The 15,874-nt window shown below is 43.9% G+C and overlaps 1 protein-coding gene and 1 long non-coding RNA gene across 3 annotated transcripts in view; one reads left to right on the forward strand and one right to left on the reverse strand.

Moving 5' to 3' along the window:
* The window catches only part of LOC129639754 (cancer/testis antigen 47A-like), a 35,049-nt gene extending 20,960 nt beyond the window's left edge, over positions 1-14,089 (reverse strand). The window contains exons 1-2 of one of the 2 annotated variants that reach the window (XM_055564984.1): positions 11,284-14,065; positions 9,235-10,410 (exon numbers count right to left, since the gene is read on the reverse strand). In XM_055564984.1, the coding sequence (XP_055420959.1) occupies positions 10,181-10,410; positions 11,284-11,989 (936 nt within the window). In that variant the 5' untranslated portion in view covers positions 11,990-14,065 and the 3' untranslated portion in view covers positions 9,235-10,180. Of the gene's footprint in view, positions 1-9,234; positions 10,411-11,283 lie in introns of those variants that run through there. The other variant, XM_055564985.1, reaches the window with a different exon arrangement.
* Positions 1-15,874, forward strand: part of LOC129639765 (uncharacterized) — a 315,100-nt gene that overhangs the window by 5,109 nt on the left and 294,117 nt on the right. The window lies entirely within an intron of this gene.

The raw sequence follows: 15,874 nt of genomic DNA on the forward strand, positions 1-15,874 counted from the left end.
CACTTCTTGTACTAATTATAAGTGATAGAACACTTATATGGAACACTCTTTACACATGCCCCATGTCAATCTGTTCCAGGCCTGGCAACAGTGAGCACCTCCCTATGAGACAGAACATTTCTTGGGGATTATTGTACTCCTCTGGTTAGTCCATTAGTGTTTGTCATCTTGCCCCAATTTCACTGTGACCCTGTCTTCGATTGGCCAGAAATGTATTGCACGTCCTACATATCCTATTGTTGAAGCTCTTAAGACCTTGCTGAAATTAAAAATTCTACAGATGCCAAAAGCCATACTTCCAATCAGGCAGAAAACAAGCTTACCACAGTGAAGAAAGTCTGGCTCCAGTGGAGAGCTGTCTTACCCTCTCACTCCAGCATTGAGGTGGAGATCTCCATGTACCCAAACTTTTAGTGCCTTCCACTCAGGAGCTTCTGCTTCAAAGGTTTTAGCCCAAAGCAAGGCTATATGCCGTCACCCCCACCCTGTGGCATAGTGGTGAAGACTCTGCCTGCCAGTGCAGGATTTGCAAGAGATGCAGGTTCAATTCCTGGGTCCAGAAGGTCCTCTGGAGAAGGAAATGGCAACCCACTCCAGTATTCTTGCCTGGGAACTCCCATGGACAGAGGAGGCTGGCGGGCTACAGCCCATGGGGTTGCCAAGAGTCTGACATGACTGAGCACACACACACACACACACACACACACAGAGACACACACTTTCCTGACGCCATTCATCAAAAGTTACTAGGCTGGACAGCCCCCACATCCCACGTGAATCAGTCACCCTCAACCACAGAGAAGAGGGAAGTTCAAAATGGGGAGTGGAAAAGGAGAGGAGTCAGGATGCGAGGGATGGTTAGCTATGAGGGATGGGGACAAGTAGCCCAGCAAGTTTTGACTCCTTCCTCCCTATCTTGCCTCACAGTCTTTGGTGGCATTGCCTCCGTTAAGAACTTCAGGCAAAGGAATAAAGATGTAGAATCATTTGCCCTAAGAGTCAGTTGGTTAATAGGCTGGCTCTCCAAGGCACCTACCACCCTATTTTCACCTAGGTTCACTGGAAGTTGGTTCAAATTTCCTCTCTAAGTCCTTCCCCTTTAATTCCATCCCCCAAACCCTTCAAATACTGTGAGCTCCCTTTGGATTCCTGTGCAGTGCCTACCTCATTTTCTTGGGAAGCCCAGAAGAGTCTTAGTATACCTTTCAGTGTGTCTGCCTCTGATACCTTGGGGCTACTTTGCTTAAACAGAATTGCAGGACTAGACATAACTGCTTTTTCAGGTCTGAGTGTAATGGTTGAGGAAAACCAATGGGTTCTTGGTTTTCCAGATGATGGTATAACGTGATACTGAAAGGTTGTTGCTGATTGAAAAGACACCGGGATTCTTGGCCTCCGGAGGAGAAGAATTCAATCCAGGGCCAGAGACGAGGCTTGATCGCTCAGAGCTTTTGTGTAATAAAGTTTTATTGAAGTGTAAAGGAGATAGAGAAAGCTTCTGACATAGGCATCAGAAGGGGGCAGAAAGAGTACCCCCTGCTAGTCTTCAGCTGGATGTTATACAGTCATTGCCGTTAAGTCACTTCAGTTGTGTCCGACTCTGTGCGACCCCATGGACTGCAGCCTACCAGGCTCCTCCATCCATGGGATTTTCCAGGCAAGAATACTGGAGTGGGTGGCCATTAGCAGTCTGGTAATCAAAGAAAGGAATGTCTTAAAACTCAGAATGGCACCAGGCCCCTCATCCATAAGATGCATTTTGGGATCATCTTGGCGCCAGATGATTCATCCCAGGCCATGAAACGATTGACTTGAATCTTGCAGAAGGGCAGATTACCCTACAAAGAGTTTCGTTTACATAGATTAGGCGAACAATATCTGAGTGTAACATACTGGTTTGTCAAGTAGGTTCTGAGGCATTAGGCGGAACCGAGTTGAAGACGGTCTGGGGCAAATGCATAGTACATTAACATAGCTTAAGACAAACATTTCCATAAGAAAAATACATTGGTTAACTCAAGGTTTGAGAATAGTTAACTTCAGGTGAAACCATGTGTCATTATGGCAACACAGTATTTTAAGAGAAACCTCCTTTTAAATTTGTAAAGGGAAGGAAAAAAAAAATCACTAGTTTGTTTCCGCCTGATGTTTGAGCGAGAGAAATATGTCTGACACTTGCAGCCTGTTTCCTCTGTGTGGAGACCCCTGGCCTTCCTGCCTGTTACCCTCTCAATACCACACAATCACGTGCTGGATTTTTGTACTTTCTCTATAAAACATCTGCATCTTTACCTTTTTTATCATGCTAGGTTCTTGATTAACTGGATTTTATTTCCTTTGTATTTTCTTCATGAAATTTCATTTAGGTGGATGTCCTTTACCCAGGTAATTCTGGTAGATGAGCTGTTATACCTTCTCTCTTCTCAGAGTGAACTTCTATTAGGTCATTCTTATTCTGAGCACTCACCATTATTAATTTTTCCCACAGTTAACAAGTCTGTTTTTAAACACAAGTTATTTTTTCACGCCCAGAGGCACATTCTTCAGAGCATTCAGCTTCTTTGTAACTTGTTTGATCTTTGCATATGAAAACAAATACAACAGAACCTGTTCTGTAGTCTGTCATGCGGAGGGCAATCAAATAGGCTATTGATAATTCAGACCTGAAGGTTTTCAGAGAAATGAAATGTTCTTAAGAGGTGGTGCAGGGCATAAAGGGCCTCCACTTAGGTGTGCCTGAGCAAGCTGATGGCTTCCAGGTGGGTATTTGTATGGGGAAGAGGTGGTATTGAAGTTTTGTATATGAACACCTAGGAAGCAAAGAAAGTGAGCAGTGGGAGGGTATTGCAGTAGAGGGGGCAAGATGGTTCATATTTCTACTCCAGTCTGGACTAGGGACTAGATCCAAGTACTATAGCAAGATGGGCTATTAGAATGAGGCATTTTTGGAATTACAGGCCAGTATCACTGATGAACATAGATGCAAAAATTCTCAACAAAATTCTACCAAACAGAATTCAATAACACATTAACCAGGTCATACACCATGATCAAGTTGAGTTTATTCCAGGGATGCAAGAATTCTTCAATATATGCAAACCAATGTGCTACAGCATATTAACAAATTGAAAGATAAAAACCATATAATAGATGCAGAAAAAGCATTTGACAAAATTCAGGACCCATTTGTGATTAACACTCCAAAAAATGGGCATAGAAGGAAGCTACCTCAACATAGAAAAGTCCATATATGACAAGCCCACAGTAAACCTTCTCAATGGGGAAAAACTGAAAGCACTCCCTCTAAGATCAGGAACAAGACAAGGGTGCTCACTCTCCTATCATTCAACATAGTTTTGAAATCCTAGTTATGCCAATCACAGAAGAAAAAGAAATAAAAGGAATCCAGATGGGAAAAGAAGAAGTAAAGCCTCCCTGATTGCAGATGACATGATACTCGACATAGAGAACCCTAAAGATAGTATCAGAAAATTACTAGAGCTAATCAGTGAGTTTAGCAAAGTAATGGGATACAAAATCAATACACAGAAATCACCTACATTCCTATATACTAACAATGAGAAATCAGAAAGAGAAATTAAGGAAACAATTCCATTCACCATCGCATCAAAAAGACTAAAATATCTAGGAATAAACCTACATAAGGAGACAGAAGAACTGTATAACAGAAAATCATAAGACACTGATGAAAGAAAGCAAAGATGACATGAACAGATGGAGAGATATTCCATGTTCCTGGGGTGGAAGAATCAATATTGTGAAAATGACAATGCTACCAAATGTAATCTACAGATTGAATGCAATCCCTATCCAAATACCAATGGCTTTTTTCCCACAGAACTAGAATTGTTTCAGTTTCATATGAAGACACCAAAGACCCCAAATAGCCAAAGCAGTCTTGATAAAGAAGCATGGAGCTGGAGGAATCCGCCTTCCTGACTTCAGATTATACAACAAAGCTACAGTCATCAAAACAGTATGGTACTGGCACAAAAACATAGATGCACACAAATAGAACAAAATAGAGAGCCCAGAAATAACCCCCGCGCTTATGGGTACCTTCTTTTTGACAAAGGAGGCAAGAATATACAATGGAGCAAAGACAGCCTCTTCAATAAGTGGTGCTGGGAAAACTGGATAGTTACATGTAAAAGAATGAAATTAGAGCATTTCCTAACACCATACACAAAGGTAAACACAAAATATACTAAAGACCTAAATGTAAGGCCTGTAACTATAAAACTCGTAGAGGAAAACATAGAACACTCGATGACAGAAATCAAAGCAAGATCCTACAGTAATGGAAACAAAAACAAAGGTAACAACTGGAACCTAGTTAAAGTTAGAAGTTTTTGCACAGCAAAGGAAACTATAACCAAGGTGAAAAGTCAACCCTCAGAATGGGAGACAATAATAGCACATGAAACAACTGACAAAGGATTAATTTCCAAATATACAAATAGCTCATACAATACCAGAAACACAAATAATCCAATTAAAAAGTGGGAAAAAACCCTAAACAGGTATTTCTCCAAAGAAGACATATACATGGCTAACAAACACATGAAAAGAGGCTCAACATCACTCATTATTTGGCTCACTCACTGAGTCGTGTTCGATTCTTTGTGACCCCGTGGACTGCAGCACGCCAGGCTTCCCTGTCCAGCACCAATTCCCAGCACTTGCTCAAACTCGCACTCATCAAGTTGGTGATGCCATCCAACCATCTCATCCTCTGTTGTCCCCTTCTCCTCAGCGTCATTTCTAAGGAGTCAGTTCTTTGCATCAGGTAGCCAAAGTATTGGAGCTTCAGCTTCAGCCTCAGCCCTTCCAATGAGTATTGAGGACTTACTTCCTTTGGGATTGATTGGTTGGATCTCCGTGCAGTGCAAGGGCTCTCCATGAGAGTTCTCCAACACCACAGTTCACAAGCATCAATTCTTCAGTGCTCAGCTACTTCATGGGCCAACTCTCACATCCATACATGACTACTGGAAAAACCATGGCTTGGACTACAGGGAACTTTGTCGGCAAAGTAATGTCTCTGCTTTTTAATATGCTGTCTAGGTTTGTCATAGCTTTTCTTCCAGGGAGCAAGCATCTTTCAATACCATGGCTGCAGTCACCATCTGCAGTGATTTTGGGCCCCCCCAAAATAAAGCCTCTCACTGTTTCCATTCTTACCCTATCTATTTGCCGTGAAGTGATGGGACTTGATGTCATGATCTTAGTTTTTTCAATGTTGAGTTTTAGGCCAGCTTTTTTAATCTCCTGTTTCATTTTCTCAAGAGGCTCTTTATTAGAGAAATGAAAATCAAACCTATAATGAGATCTTGCCTCACACCAGTCAGAATGCCCATCATTAAAAAGTCTACAAACAATAAATGCTGGAGAGGGTGTGGAGAAAAGGGAACCCTCTTGCACCGTTGGTGGCAATGTAAATTGATACAGCCACTATGGAAGACGGTATAGAGATTCCTTAAAAAACCTAGCAAACCCACTCCTAGGCATATACGCTGAGGAAATAAAAATTGAAAAAGACACACGTACCCAGTGTTCCTTGCAGTAGTCTTTACAATAGCTAGAACATGGGAGCAACCTAGATGTCCATCAAAAGATGAAGAGATAAAGGAGCTGTGGTACATATGTACAATGGAATATTACTCAGCCATATAAAGGAATGCATTTAAGTCAGTTCTAAAGAGGTAGATGAACCTAGAGCCTATTATACAGAGTGTAGTAAGTCAGAAGGAGAAACGTAAGTATTGTATACTAACACATATATATATGGAAACTAGAAAGATGGTACCAATGAATTTATTTGCAGGGCAGCAGTGGAGAGACAGACATAGAGAACAGCCTTATGGACATGGGAGGGTGGGAGGAGAGGGTGAGATGTATGGAGAGAGTAACATGGAAACTTAATTACATAAGTAAAATAGATAGCCACTGGCAATTTGCTATATAACTTGGGGAACTCAAACAAGGGCTCTGTATCAATCTAGAGGGGTGGGTTGGGGAGGGAGAAGGGAGGGAGGTTCAAGAAGGAGGGGACAAATGTATACCTGTGGTTGGTTCATGTTGATGTCTGACAGAAAACAACAAAATTCTGTAAAGCATTTATACTTCAATTAAAAAATAAGTACCTTTTAAAAACCATTTTCAGAAGCATGACGCCCAGTATGCTCAGGAATAGGTGTAACATGGAGTGTTAAGGGAAAGTGGTGATAGAGCAGGTATTTAATCTGGCTTGCCTGAAACATTTATCCTATTTGCAAGGTTCAGAAAAAGAGTTCAATTGGGAATCCACATGTCTAAAAATATTTGAAATGTTCAAATCAAATGATAAACCATTAAATAGGTTGTATCTCCTTCCACGACAAATGTACCTTCCTAATGAGCTGAAAGGCCAGGTTGGGATTTAGAATTCTCAGACTCCTCTAAGTTCTGCCCTGATGGCGTGGGAAGAGCTGCCCTCCTTCCCTTCCCCCGGCCATGCCCTGGTTCCTAGGCCAGGCCGCATCCCCTTCTGGGCCTACAACCCCTCCTTGGGCCTGCGAGCACCAACCCCAGCAATGAGTGCAGTCAGCCCTCCCCAGGACAGGTCTAAGAGGAGCACATGGGGCCTGGAAGCAGGCTAGGGACTGTTCAGGGCTGCCAGGTACCTGGAGCATGGGCTAGCAGGGACACACCCCTTGTTCCCATGGGCTGGGCTCCTGGCCCTGGCGAGAGGGGTGTGGCTGGAAGAGGACCAAAGTGGCCCTCTAAAGCATAGAGCTCAAGACAGAGATGTCTCTGCCTGGGCCTGGAAGCAATAGTGTTTTAACAACTAGCACCGCAGAAATACTAACAAATCAGAACCAGGTTGAAGGGCCTCAAATTGTCCTAGTTGACCTGCCCTTTTAGTTGAAATCATGGTGACGGGGAATGCTTTGCCTTCTGTCTCACTATGTGGTTCTAGCCATAAGGAATAATATAACACATTTTAAAATGTTCACACTGGTGACCAAAAAAAAAAAGTTGTGGGGATCTTAAGTTTACTTCACTTTAATTGACATTAAATACCTACGAAGAGGAAAATTCATTGCCTAGGCCTTTGGGAAAGAAAGATAGATAAAACCCTTAAGGTCGCAGCCATTTAAAGGTTGAGTGCAGGGGTTGGTTTTGATGGAATAGGTGGATGTAGCGTGTGTATTTGCATGTGCACACACTTAGAATAGAAGACATGCCACCACAGAACATGACAGTATGTTATCAGTTACCTACAAGAAGGTCAGGAGCCGAGCCCCTGGGAACAAAGTATGCTCCACCTAAACCATGTTTCAGATACCTAGGAAGCCTGAAGTAAATGCAGAAATGAGCCTGTCTAGTCTCAAACCCCCAGGTCCTTCCCCTTCTCTGATCCTCCACTCTGGTCATCTACAACTTTATCTTTTTATTAACTTAAACAGAGTTCAAAGATTAAGTCCACTTTCTCCCTTTTCTCTTTGTATTTTTCTTTATTATGATATACTTCCCATCTGCACAAAATTATAAAGAATACTAGTAGAAACACTATTTACCCACCACTCAGTTTAAGAAATGTAAATTAGAGATACAGTTGAAGCCCACTACGTATCCCTCCCCAATAGGATCGCTGTCCTTGTCTTTCCCCAAGAGGTAACCACCATCCTAAATGTGGTTTATCTTTCCATTGCATGCCTTTCTGTATGCCTGCATATGCGTACATCCTGACAGGCAACTCTGTATGTATCTACTATCCATTTCTGCTCAGTGAAGGTTCCCTTAGACTTCATATACCTGGTATCATGTCTGTGACTTTCTGGAACTAGCTCTGTCCCTTGGATATTTTTCTGGTGCCATCCCCTATCCACAGCCTCGCTCTGTCTCAGCCCCTGTGAATCCTAATTTCCTTGCCAGTCCAGCCCCGACCGTCCTGTTCAATTTACCTCCAGCAGCCCCAAGGCAGTGAACGAAGGCTGGTCACCAGAGGTGGGCCTCAACTTCTCCCCCTGTGGCTGTCAACCAGCGCTTCTCAAACCTTGGCTGCATCAGAATCCCCTGGAGGGCTTGTTAAAACACACACTACTGGGCCCCACTCTCAGTTTCTGATTCACAGGTCTTAAGTGGAGCCTAAGAATTTGTGGGTGATGCTAATAATGCTATTTTAAGGACCAAACTTTGAGAACCAGTGCTCCAAATCAGCGTCTGGGCTCAGGCTCAGCAGCACCATCTGGCCTCCAGGCAAGCTGGGCCATCCCTCAGGTTTCCTTCAAAAGCACCCAGCAGGACTATGAAATACACATATAACACAAGTCCTGTGCAGTTTTAAATGTTCTAGTAGCCACATCTAAAAAGTAAAGAGGGCATCCCTGGTGATCTAGTGGTTAAGAATCCACCTTGCAGTGCAGGGGACACAGGTTCAATCCCTGGTACAGGAAGATCCCACATGTGAGGGGCAACTAATCGCATGTGCCACAGCTCTGAAGCCCGTTTACCCGAGAGCTCATGCTCCGCAGGAGAAGCCACCTCAGTGAGAACCTGTGCACCGTAACTAGAGAAAGCTCACGTGTAGCAATAAATAACGTTTTGAAAAAGTAAAAAGAAACTGGAGGAAATAATTTTAATGCTATATTTAATACTAGATTATCATTTCAATGTGTAATTAGGTATTAAAGAGACTTTACACAGTTTTTTACATTTGTAGCACATTTCAACTCAGATTAGCCACATTTTCAATGCTCAGCAGCCACACGTGGCTAGTGACTAGTACAGTAAACAAGTTCAGATCTAAAGCCTTGACCCCTATTTCTGTCTTTACAAAACTGTTTTAAATACAAATTTTATTTTGGGCTGCAATAAAAGAATTTAAAACAGGCTTATCAAATGGCGGAATGTGATGATGCCTTCCAATGATGTAAAACGGCTTCTCATTTTTAAAGAGATTTAAATCAGGATTATTTATATACATAAATCTATCTACATTTCAGTTTACTACTTTAAAACTTAGTTTTAACTAGAACAAATGCTGTCAAATATATCTGGAAAAGATAAAACCCAATTAGATATTGGAATTTTTATAGATATTATTATTAGACAGTTGCTTTTTGGGGGATGGATTTGGGAAGGAAATCAACGTTAATAATCCCATGGGCTTCTGAAAAATCGAAAAATAGCGAACAATGGATCCTTTCTTCTCTGTCTTCTTTCTAGTCTTCCAAACTGCAGGAAGAAATGAGAGAAAAGGAACGATTATACAGCATCAGTCAGCATCAGAAACTTTCTAAATCGAAGAAAACAGTCAGCCTTATGTATATCTGCTGCATCTGAGGGTTGTATCTCAACAAGGAGAGAAGAAAAACACATTTTCCTCTTGTAAAATTCACCCTGGACACTGGGTGCATGTACAACCCGATGGCTTCAATCATGTGATCCTACCAACCTTGTCTCCCTCTTGCCCACAACCATAAATGCTTTCTTTTTTCCCCCTTCCTTTGAGAGGCTAGTCTGGGACTTAAATCACTCTTTCTACCTTAAAAGCCTGTGCTCACTCCACAGATGATACTCCCTTACCCTCCCAGACCCTCGGTTTCCAAATCTACCGTATGAGAAAGAGGCTGTTATTATGAAACACACCACTATGCAAACAAGGGAGAAAATGTTAATCATTAAAGACAAGATATATACCTTCACTACCATCTCAGTGATAAACAACAGTCATCCTATGACTGTTTCTTTTGACTGTCATATAAAATACACAAATCTACAACCGAACAAATATTTCAGTATTAATCACTAAATGTGGTCCTACTTGAAATTCTGAACTGTATGCTATTCGTAAGTAGTTACGTTCTAAAAGGTGTCTTCTCTTAGTGCAGGAGACTGCACTTCTGTGGTCAAGAAATGAAGGCCAAACTACTGCACAGCCCAGTTGCTGCTGCTTTTCGTCACTGTTTTCTCAAGAAATACTGGTCTTAGGTACTGATACATTTACAACTTGTTGGTAATCTTAGAGATAGAGGACCAAAGACCTCATAAGAACAAATGAGAAGCCATGAAGTATATTTCACTTCATGCTCTTTATATTACTGGGTGCAGAACTGTTCTATAAACATTAGGTAAATTTGAGTTGTTGAACTAATTTCAAACAAACGTTTTCTTAATTTACTCCGAGAATTAAAAAGCAAAAACAAAATTGGTAAATGCCTGGGAATAGCTGGGTTATTTTCAAAGCTATACACAGATACCTGGGCTTTCGGGGCCAGTCCTTTGCTGGGTCCAGATCCTTTTCTGGTTCTTCTTGTTTCCTCTTATACTTCTTTTCTTTCCCCTCACTTTTGCTGCCCTGCGCCTCTTCTTTGGAGTTCTCATCCTGGCATTCACCTGTTTCTTTAGAGAGGAATAATAGACTTTGGGACCAGACATTTACAGGAAAAAAAAAAAAAAAAAAAAACGCAAACACATAAGGAATGGCAGGATGTCCAGTACTCTACCCTTAGGAGAAGCAGGACAGAAGCAACTAAGAAAAGAGTAACTGGGGGCCTTCCTTCTGGCGGATGCAACACTTCCATGGCCCTCACTTTGCTGCTGCTTGATCATTTTCACAATGATATTATTTCTTCTTTTCTAGTAAATCTGTCACCCTGTGCTACTGATGACTTGTGCTCAAGGATCAGAATTCTCTGGGTCTGATGCATTCTGGATGTTTTGGCCAGAACTTTTTCGCCAAAATATGCTTCACCTCAATAACAAATTCTATGGGGAAGCTCCTGAGTTCCTCAATCACCTAAACATTTCCTTTTGACCATGTGGTCCTGTATGAGTTCATAATGTTTTGGGATCAACTCTCCAAGAATCTTGACATTTTTAAAAGCTATGAACCAAATATGAGGTCTGCCATTTGCCTGTTCTCTTCCATGTCCTCTCAAGCTCCCTCTTGAACACCTGCCTCCACTGACCTTCACGTGTGGGCTCATAACTGGCACTGATGATCTCAGACCTCTTACCAGGGTTGGTAGAGGGCGGCTTATTTTCCCCCCAAACCAAACAAATCGTTATGCAGTTGGGCTTCTACTGGGCCCCTCCGGCCTTCGATTCAAGGAGGCCCTGACTCCCGGCCTCCCCTCCTGAGGAACGCCCCCCCCCACCCCGTGCCCCCCGTATGAGCCTGCCCCCTCCTCGGGATCCCTGGTCCCCAGACCCGGCCGGCAGCTGCCAGTGTTTCCGTCCCCCCCAACTCCCCCCCGCCCCTCGAATGCTCACTCTCAGGGGCGACAGGCTCCTGTGGCATCTCCCGCGAGCTGGGCTCCTCAGACTCCTTGGTGGCCGTCTCCAATAAAGAGGCCTCCTCGGCTTCCTCCGCCTCCTGGGCTTCCTCCGCCTGCTCCGCCTCCTGGGCTTCCTCCGCCTGCTCCGCCTCCTGGGCTTCCTCCGCCTGCTCCGCCCCCTGGTCCGGGGCTTCCTCAGCCGGCCCCTCCCCCGATTCATCCGATGGCACCTGGACCTCCGAAAACCCGGCCACGGCGGCTGAGCCGTGGTCGGACAAGCGCTGCCTGGTCTGGTGCCAGACCAACACGCGGTCATCATTTGGCGGAAGTATGACGTGGTTTTCGGACAAACGGTTCACCATCGAGTGCGCCAGATTTAGGACCGTTAAGAGGAAGGTGTTCATGGGGAAGTGGCGCGAGACCACCATGCGGTTCACGCCCTCCGCCTGCTCCTCCACCTCCCTCTCCTCAGCCGGCCTGAGGTCGGCGTCTTCCTCAGCGTTCCCGCCCTCCAGGGCCGCCTCCCTCGGGCCTCCTGAGGCCCCCACGACTCCACCCGCCTCAGCCTCAGGCATGGAGTCACCCCTGTGAGCCTCGGAGCTGCGGTCCACACCGTCACGGGCTCCGGCCTGGGCCCCCGCCGCACCTGCAGGGCCTTCCTGCCCGCCAGGGGCCAGATCTCCATCCCCCGTGGTAGACATGGCAGCCGCCAGTTACCTCAGCCAGGCAGGGGACGATGGCAGTGGCGCAGGTGGTGGCACCCGAAGTGGCTGCCCTGAGAGGAGGCTGAGGGAAGTGAGATGGACCGAGGCAGTCACGGAAGGGACCACAGAGGAGGCCCCACGACCGGGAGGGTAGACGGCCAATGGCGGAAGCGTCCAACGGAAGTCGGGCCTCAGGCAGTGGAGCCAGGCCACAGTCGAGGGGCGGGGCCTGTTGACGCGGAACCGTTGACGGTGGCCTGTGACCCCTCGTCACGAGCTTTGGGCTCATTTGCTGACAAACAAGGATTGACGTGCTCTGTGTCCAATGAACGGCCAAGGCCCTTGGTTGTCAAATTGCTCACAATTGCCTACTTGTTCTTTGACGCGCTAGGGTTCTGACATGTGTGGAGGTCTTCTAGGCTCGTGTCCTTTATGTAATTGTGCAGGAAGGTATTTATGAAGGCATCCTGGGCCATGTGAACTGAGAGAAATTTCCCACCTGGGAATTTCCACCTGGTAATGGCTCATGTGAATAGAGACAGGGTCATAAAAATGTTGTATATCTCAGATGTTAGCAGTACTAAAAACCTCCGCAGAAGAGAAAGAGAATTTGGACAATTTACCTTAGTTAAAAATAGTTGGAAAAGAGTAGACAAATTGAAATGAATGCAGTCAGAGCTGAAGGTTGAGAAGTGTTGGAGAAGTTAGGAGCTAGAAGGTGTATAATGAACCCAGACATATTCCCTTAATGCTTTGAAGACTGAATAAAAAAAGGAGAGGTTTCTTTAAAGGATCAGGTCATCTCCTAAGTGCTAAGCATGACAGACGTTAAAAGGGCCACCTTCCTAGGATGTTTCAGAGGCAACAGTCCCGGACTTTTTATTGATCTCAAGATCCACTTAGTCCAGACCCCAAGTGTAATTTTGAAAATTATACAGAAATGAACTGTTTTTATAGTCGTTCTGTAAAAAAAGTTTTGTAGCACTGTCGTTCTGTAAAAAAAAGTTTTGTAGCACTAAAAATATTTTTTGAAAAAGACATAGCCAATTACATCTGGATGTTACATTTAGGAAAAATACTAATAAGTCTCATAATTGTAAAGAGGGATTTTTTCCCCTTTCATTCAGTTCAGTTCCAACCGAATTTCAGTGTTTTTATTTTTTCTCTGTCTCACCTCGTGAATGGAGCATGGTGTTGCCGTAAATCATTGGTTTAAATTTGGAAGGCAATGTCAATAATCTCTAATTCAAAATTCTCATTATAAAGACAGCAAAAAAGAGGCAGAATCCCAATCTGAGGTCTGAGTTGGTTTAACATTTGCCGCCCTAAGTGATCCTGAAACAGTTACTTATCATTTCTAGGCCTCAGTTTTATCATCTGTATAGGTGGCATTCAATGAAAATATGAGTTAGGTAGATGGAAGAAGATGGAATTATATTTAGGATACTGAGCATTTGTTGAAACTGTGTTTTTAGTTTGATTTTGCCTTCTAAGTATGCAGATTTTCTTTTTTATGTCGTAAAATCTAATAATATTTTCTTTTTTCTTGGTTTTAACATCATAAATGTGTACATCTTTTCTCATCCAGAAATGAATTTTATACTTTCTTCTTTTTGGAGATCTTCAGAATGTTTACATTTCACTCCTTAATTTGGAATCAATAATGGCTCACAGTGTTAAGATTAAAATCTCAGTTGATTTTTAAACAGCTTACCTATAATACCATTTGTTATGCATGAATTCCCCTCTGTAAGGATGTGTGGGCTTCCGGGGTGGCGCTAGTGGTAAAGAACCTGCCTGCCAATGCAGGAGATGTAAGAGACCCGGATTTGATCCCTGGGTTGGGATGATTCCGTGGAGGAGGGCATGGCAATCCCTTCCAGTAGTCTTGCCTGGAGAATTCTAAGCACAGAGGAACCTGGAGGGGCTGTAGTCCATAGGGTCACACAGAGTCGGACACAACTGAAGCAACTTAGCATGCACACACATAAGGATGTGTGGCCAAGTCCCCTTTAGCATTTTCTATAAAGACAGAAGAGATGCAAGAGAAACACACATTCTCTTAGCGTTTCAGGGCTGGAAAGGCCTTTAGATATGGAATCTAAGACCATTCTTTTTTAAAGTAATTGACCTCCAATTAAAATAAATAAATTTAATACAAAATCGACAAACAAAAACAAGAAAAAACATAATTTTTAAAAATTAAAAAAAAATAAACGGGGAAACTAAGGTTTAGAGCTGCTAACTGGCATCCCCAAAGTCATGCCAGTTAGTAGAAGAGCCAGGACTAGGACCAATCTCCTGATCTTTAATGTGGAATTGAAACATACTTCACACGTCAGCTTTGGCCAACTTCCTTCCTATTGGACCTGTCATAGAACAGTGTCATAGAACATCAACCTCAGACATGGTCACTCTGAGACCATATTGAAAGGAGACAGTTCAGTTCAGTTCAGTTCAGTCCCTCAGTCATGTCCGACTCTTTGCTACCCCATGAATCGCAGCACGCCAGGCCTCCCTGTCCATCACCAACTCCCGGAGTTCACTCAGACTCACATCCATCGAGTCAATGATATCATCCAGCCATCTCGTCCTCTGTCTTCCCCTTCTTTCCTGCCCCAATCCTTCCCAGCATCAGAGTCTTTTCCAATGAGTCAACTCTTCTCATGAGGTGGCCAAAGTACTGGAGTTTGAGCTTTAGCATCATTCCTTCCAAAGAAATCCCAGGGCTGATCTCCTTCAGAATGGACTGGTTGGATCTCCTTGCAGTCCAAGGGACTCTCAAGAGTCTTCTCCAACACCACAGTTCAAAAGCATCAATTCTTCGGCGCTCAGCCTTCTTCACAGTCCAACTCTCACATCCATACATGACCACTGGAAACACCATAGGCTTGACTAGATGGACCTTTGTTGGCAAAGTAACGTCTCTGCTTTTGAATATGGTATCTAGGTTGGACATAACTTTCCTTCCAAGGGGTAAGCGTCTTTTAATTTCATGGCCGCAGTCACCATCTGCAGCGACTTTGGAGCCCCCCCAAATAAAGTCTGACACTGTTTCCACTATTTCCCCATCTATTTCCCATGAAGTGATGGGACTGGATGCCATGATCTTCGTTTTCTGAATGTAAAGAAGGACTAAACATCCCCCTCTCTTGGCTAAAATGAATGTCTACAACTTCTTGACCAATTACATCTTTATTCTGGGTCTAGTCCCCTCTCCCTACAGGGAAGATTTACTCACATACCAATCAGAGAATTGCCTCAGCTACCTAAAGACATCTAATCTAGAGCAAACTCCTGTTTCCTTGAAGGAAAAACTTCCCCAAATAACTCAACCAAACCCCAGCCTCTGTAACAGGTTCTTTCTGATACTTGGGAAGACATCACATGGTTCCTCCATGATGTGTGTTCTCCCTTACTGCAATGAATAGTGAACTGAACTCACTCAACTACAGGCATGTTTCTGTGATCTTTGGCTGGAGGACACTGACGGTGTAAAACACTTCCATCTTTACACTGTAATGCATGAACTCAAACAAGTGAGTCAAAAGGCATTGAAAGTTTTTTCTCAGAAAAGGCTTCTCAGAGGAGGGAGGTGTTGGACCCAAAAGATGGGCAACAGGCCCAAACTAAGGACAATGAAGACAGGATGTTGGCTCTGTGTGGCCCTTGTTAAAATGGGCTTGTAAACCCCAGCGGGTCCCTGGCTGTAAAAAAAGCCTGCGGCCTTCCCTGGTGGCTCAGACTGTAAAGTGTCTGTCTGCAGTGCGGGAGACCCGGATTCGATCCCTGGCTTGGGAAGATCTCTTGGAGAAGGGAATGGCAACCCACTCCAGTACTCTTGCCTAGAAAATCCCATAGACAGAGGAGCCTAGTAGGCTA

Source organism: Bubalus kerabau, chromosome X, assembly GCF_029407905.1.
Source record: "Bubalus kerabau isolate K-KA32 ecotype Philippines breed swamp buffalo chromosome X, PCC_UOA_SB_1v2, whole genome shotgun sequence".
Lineage (NCBI taxonomy): Eukaryota > Metazoa > Chordata > Mammalia > Artiodactyla > Bovidae > Bubalus > Bubalus kerabau.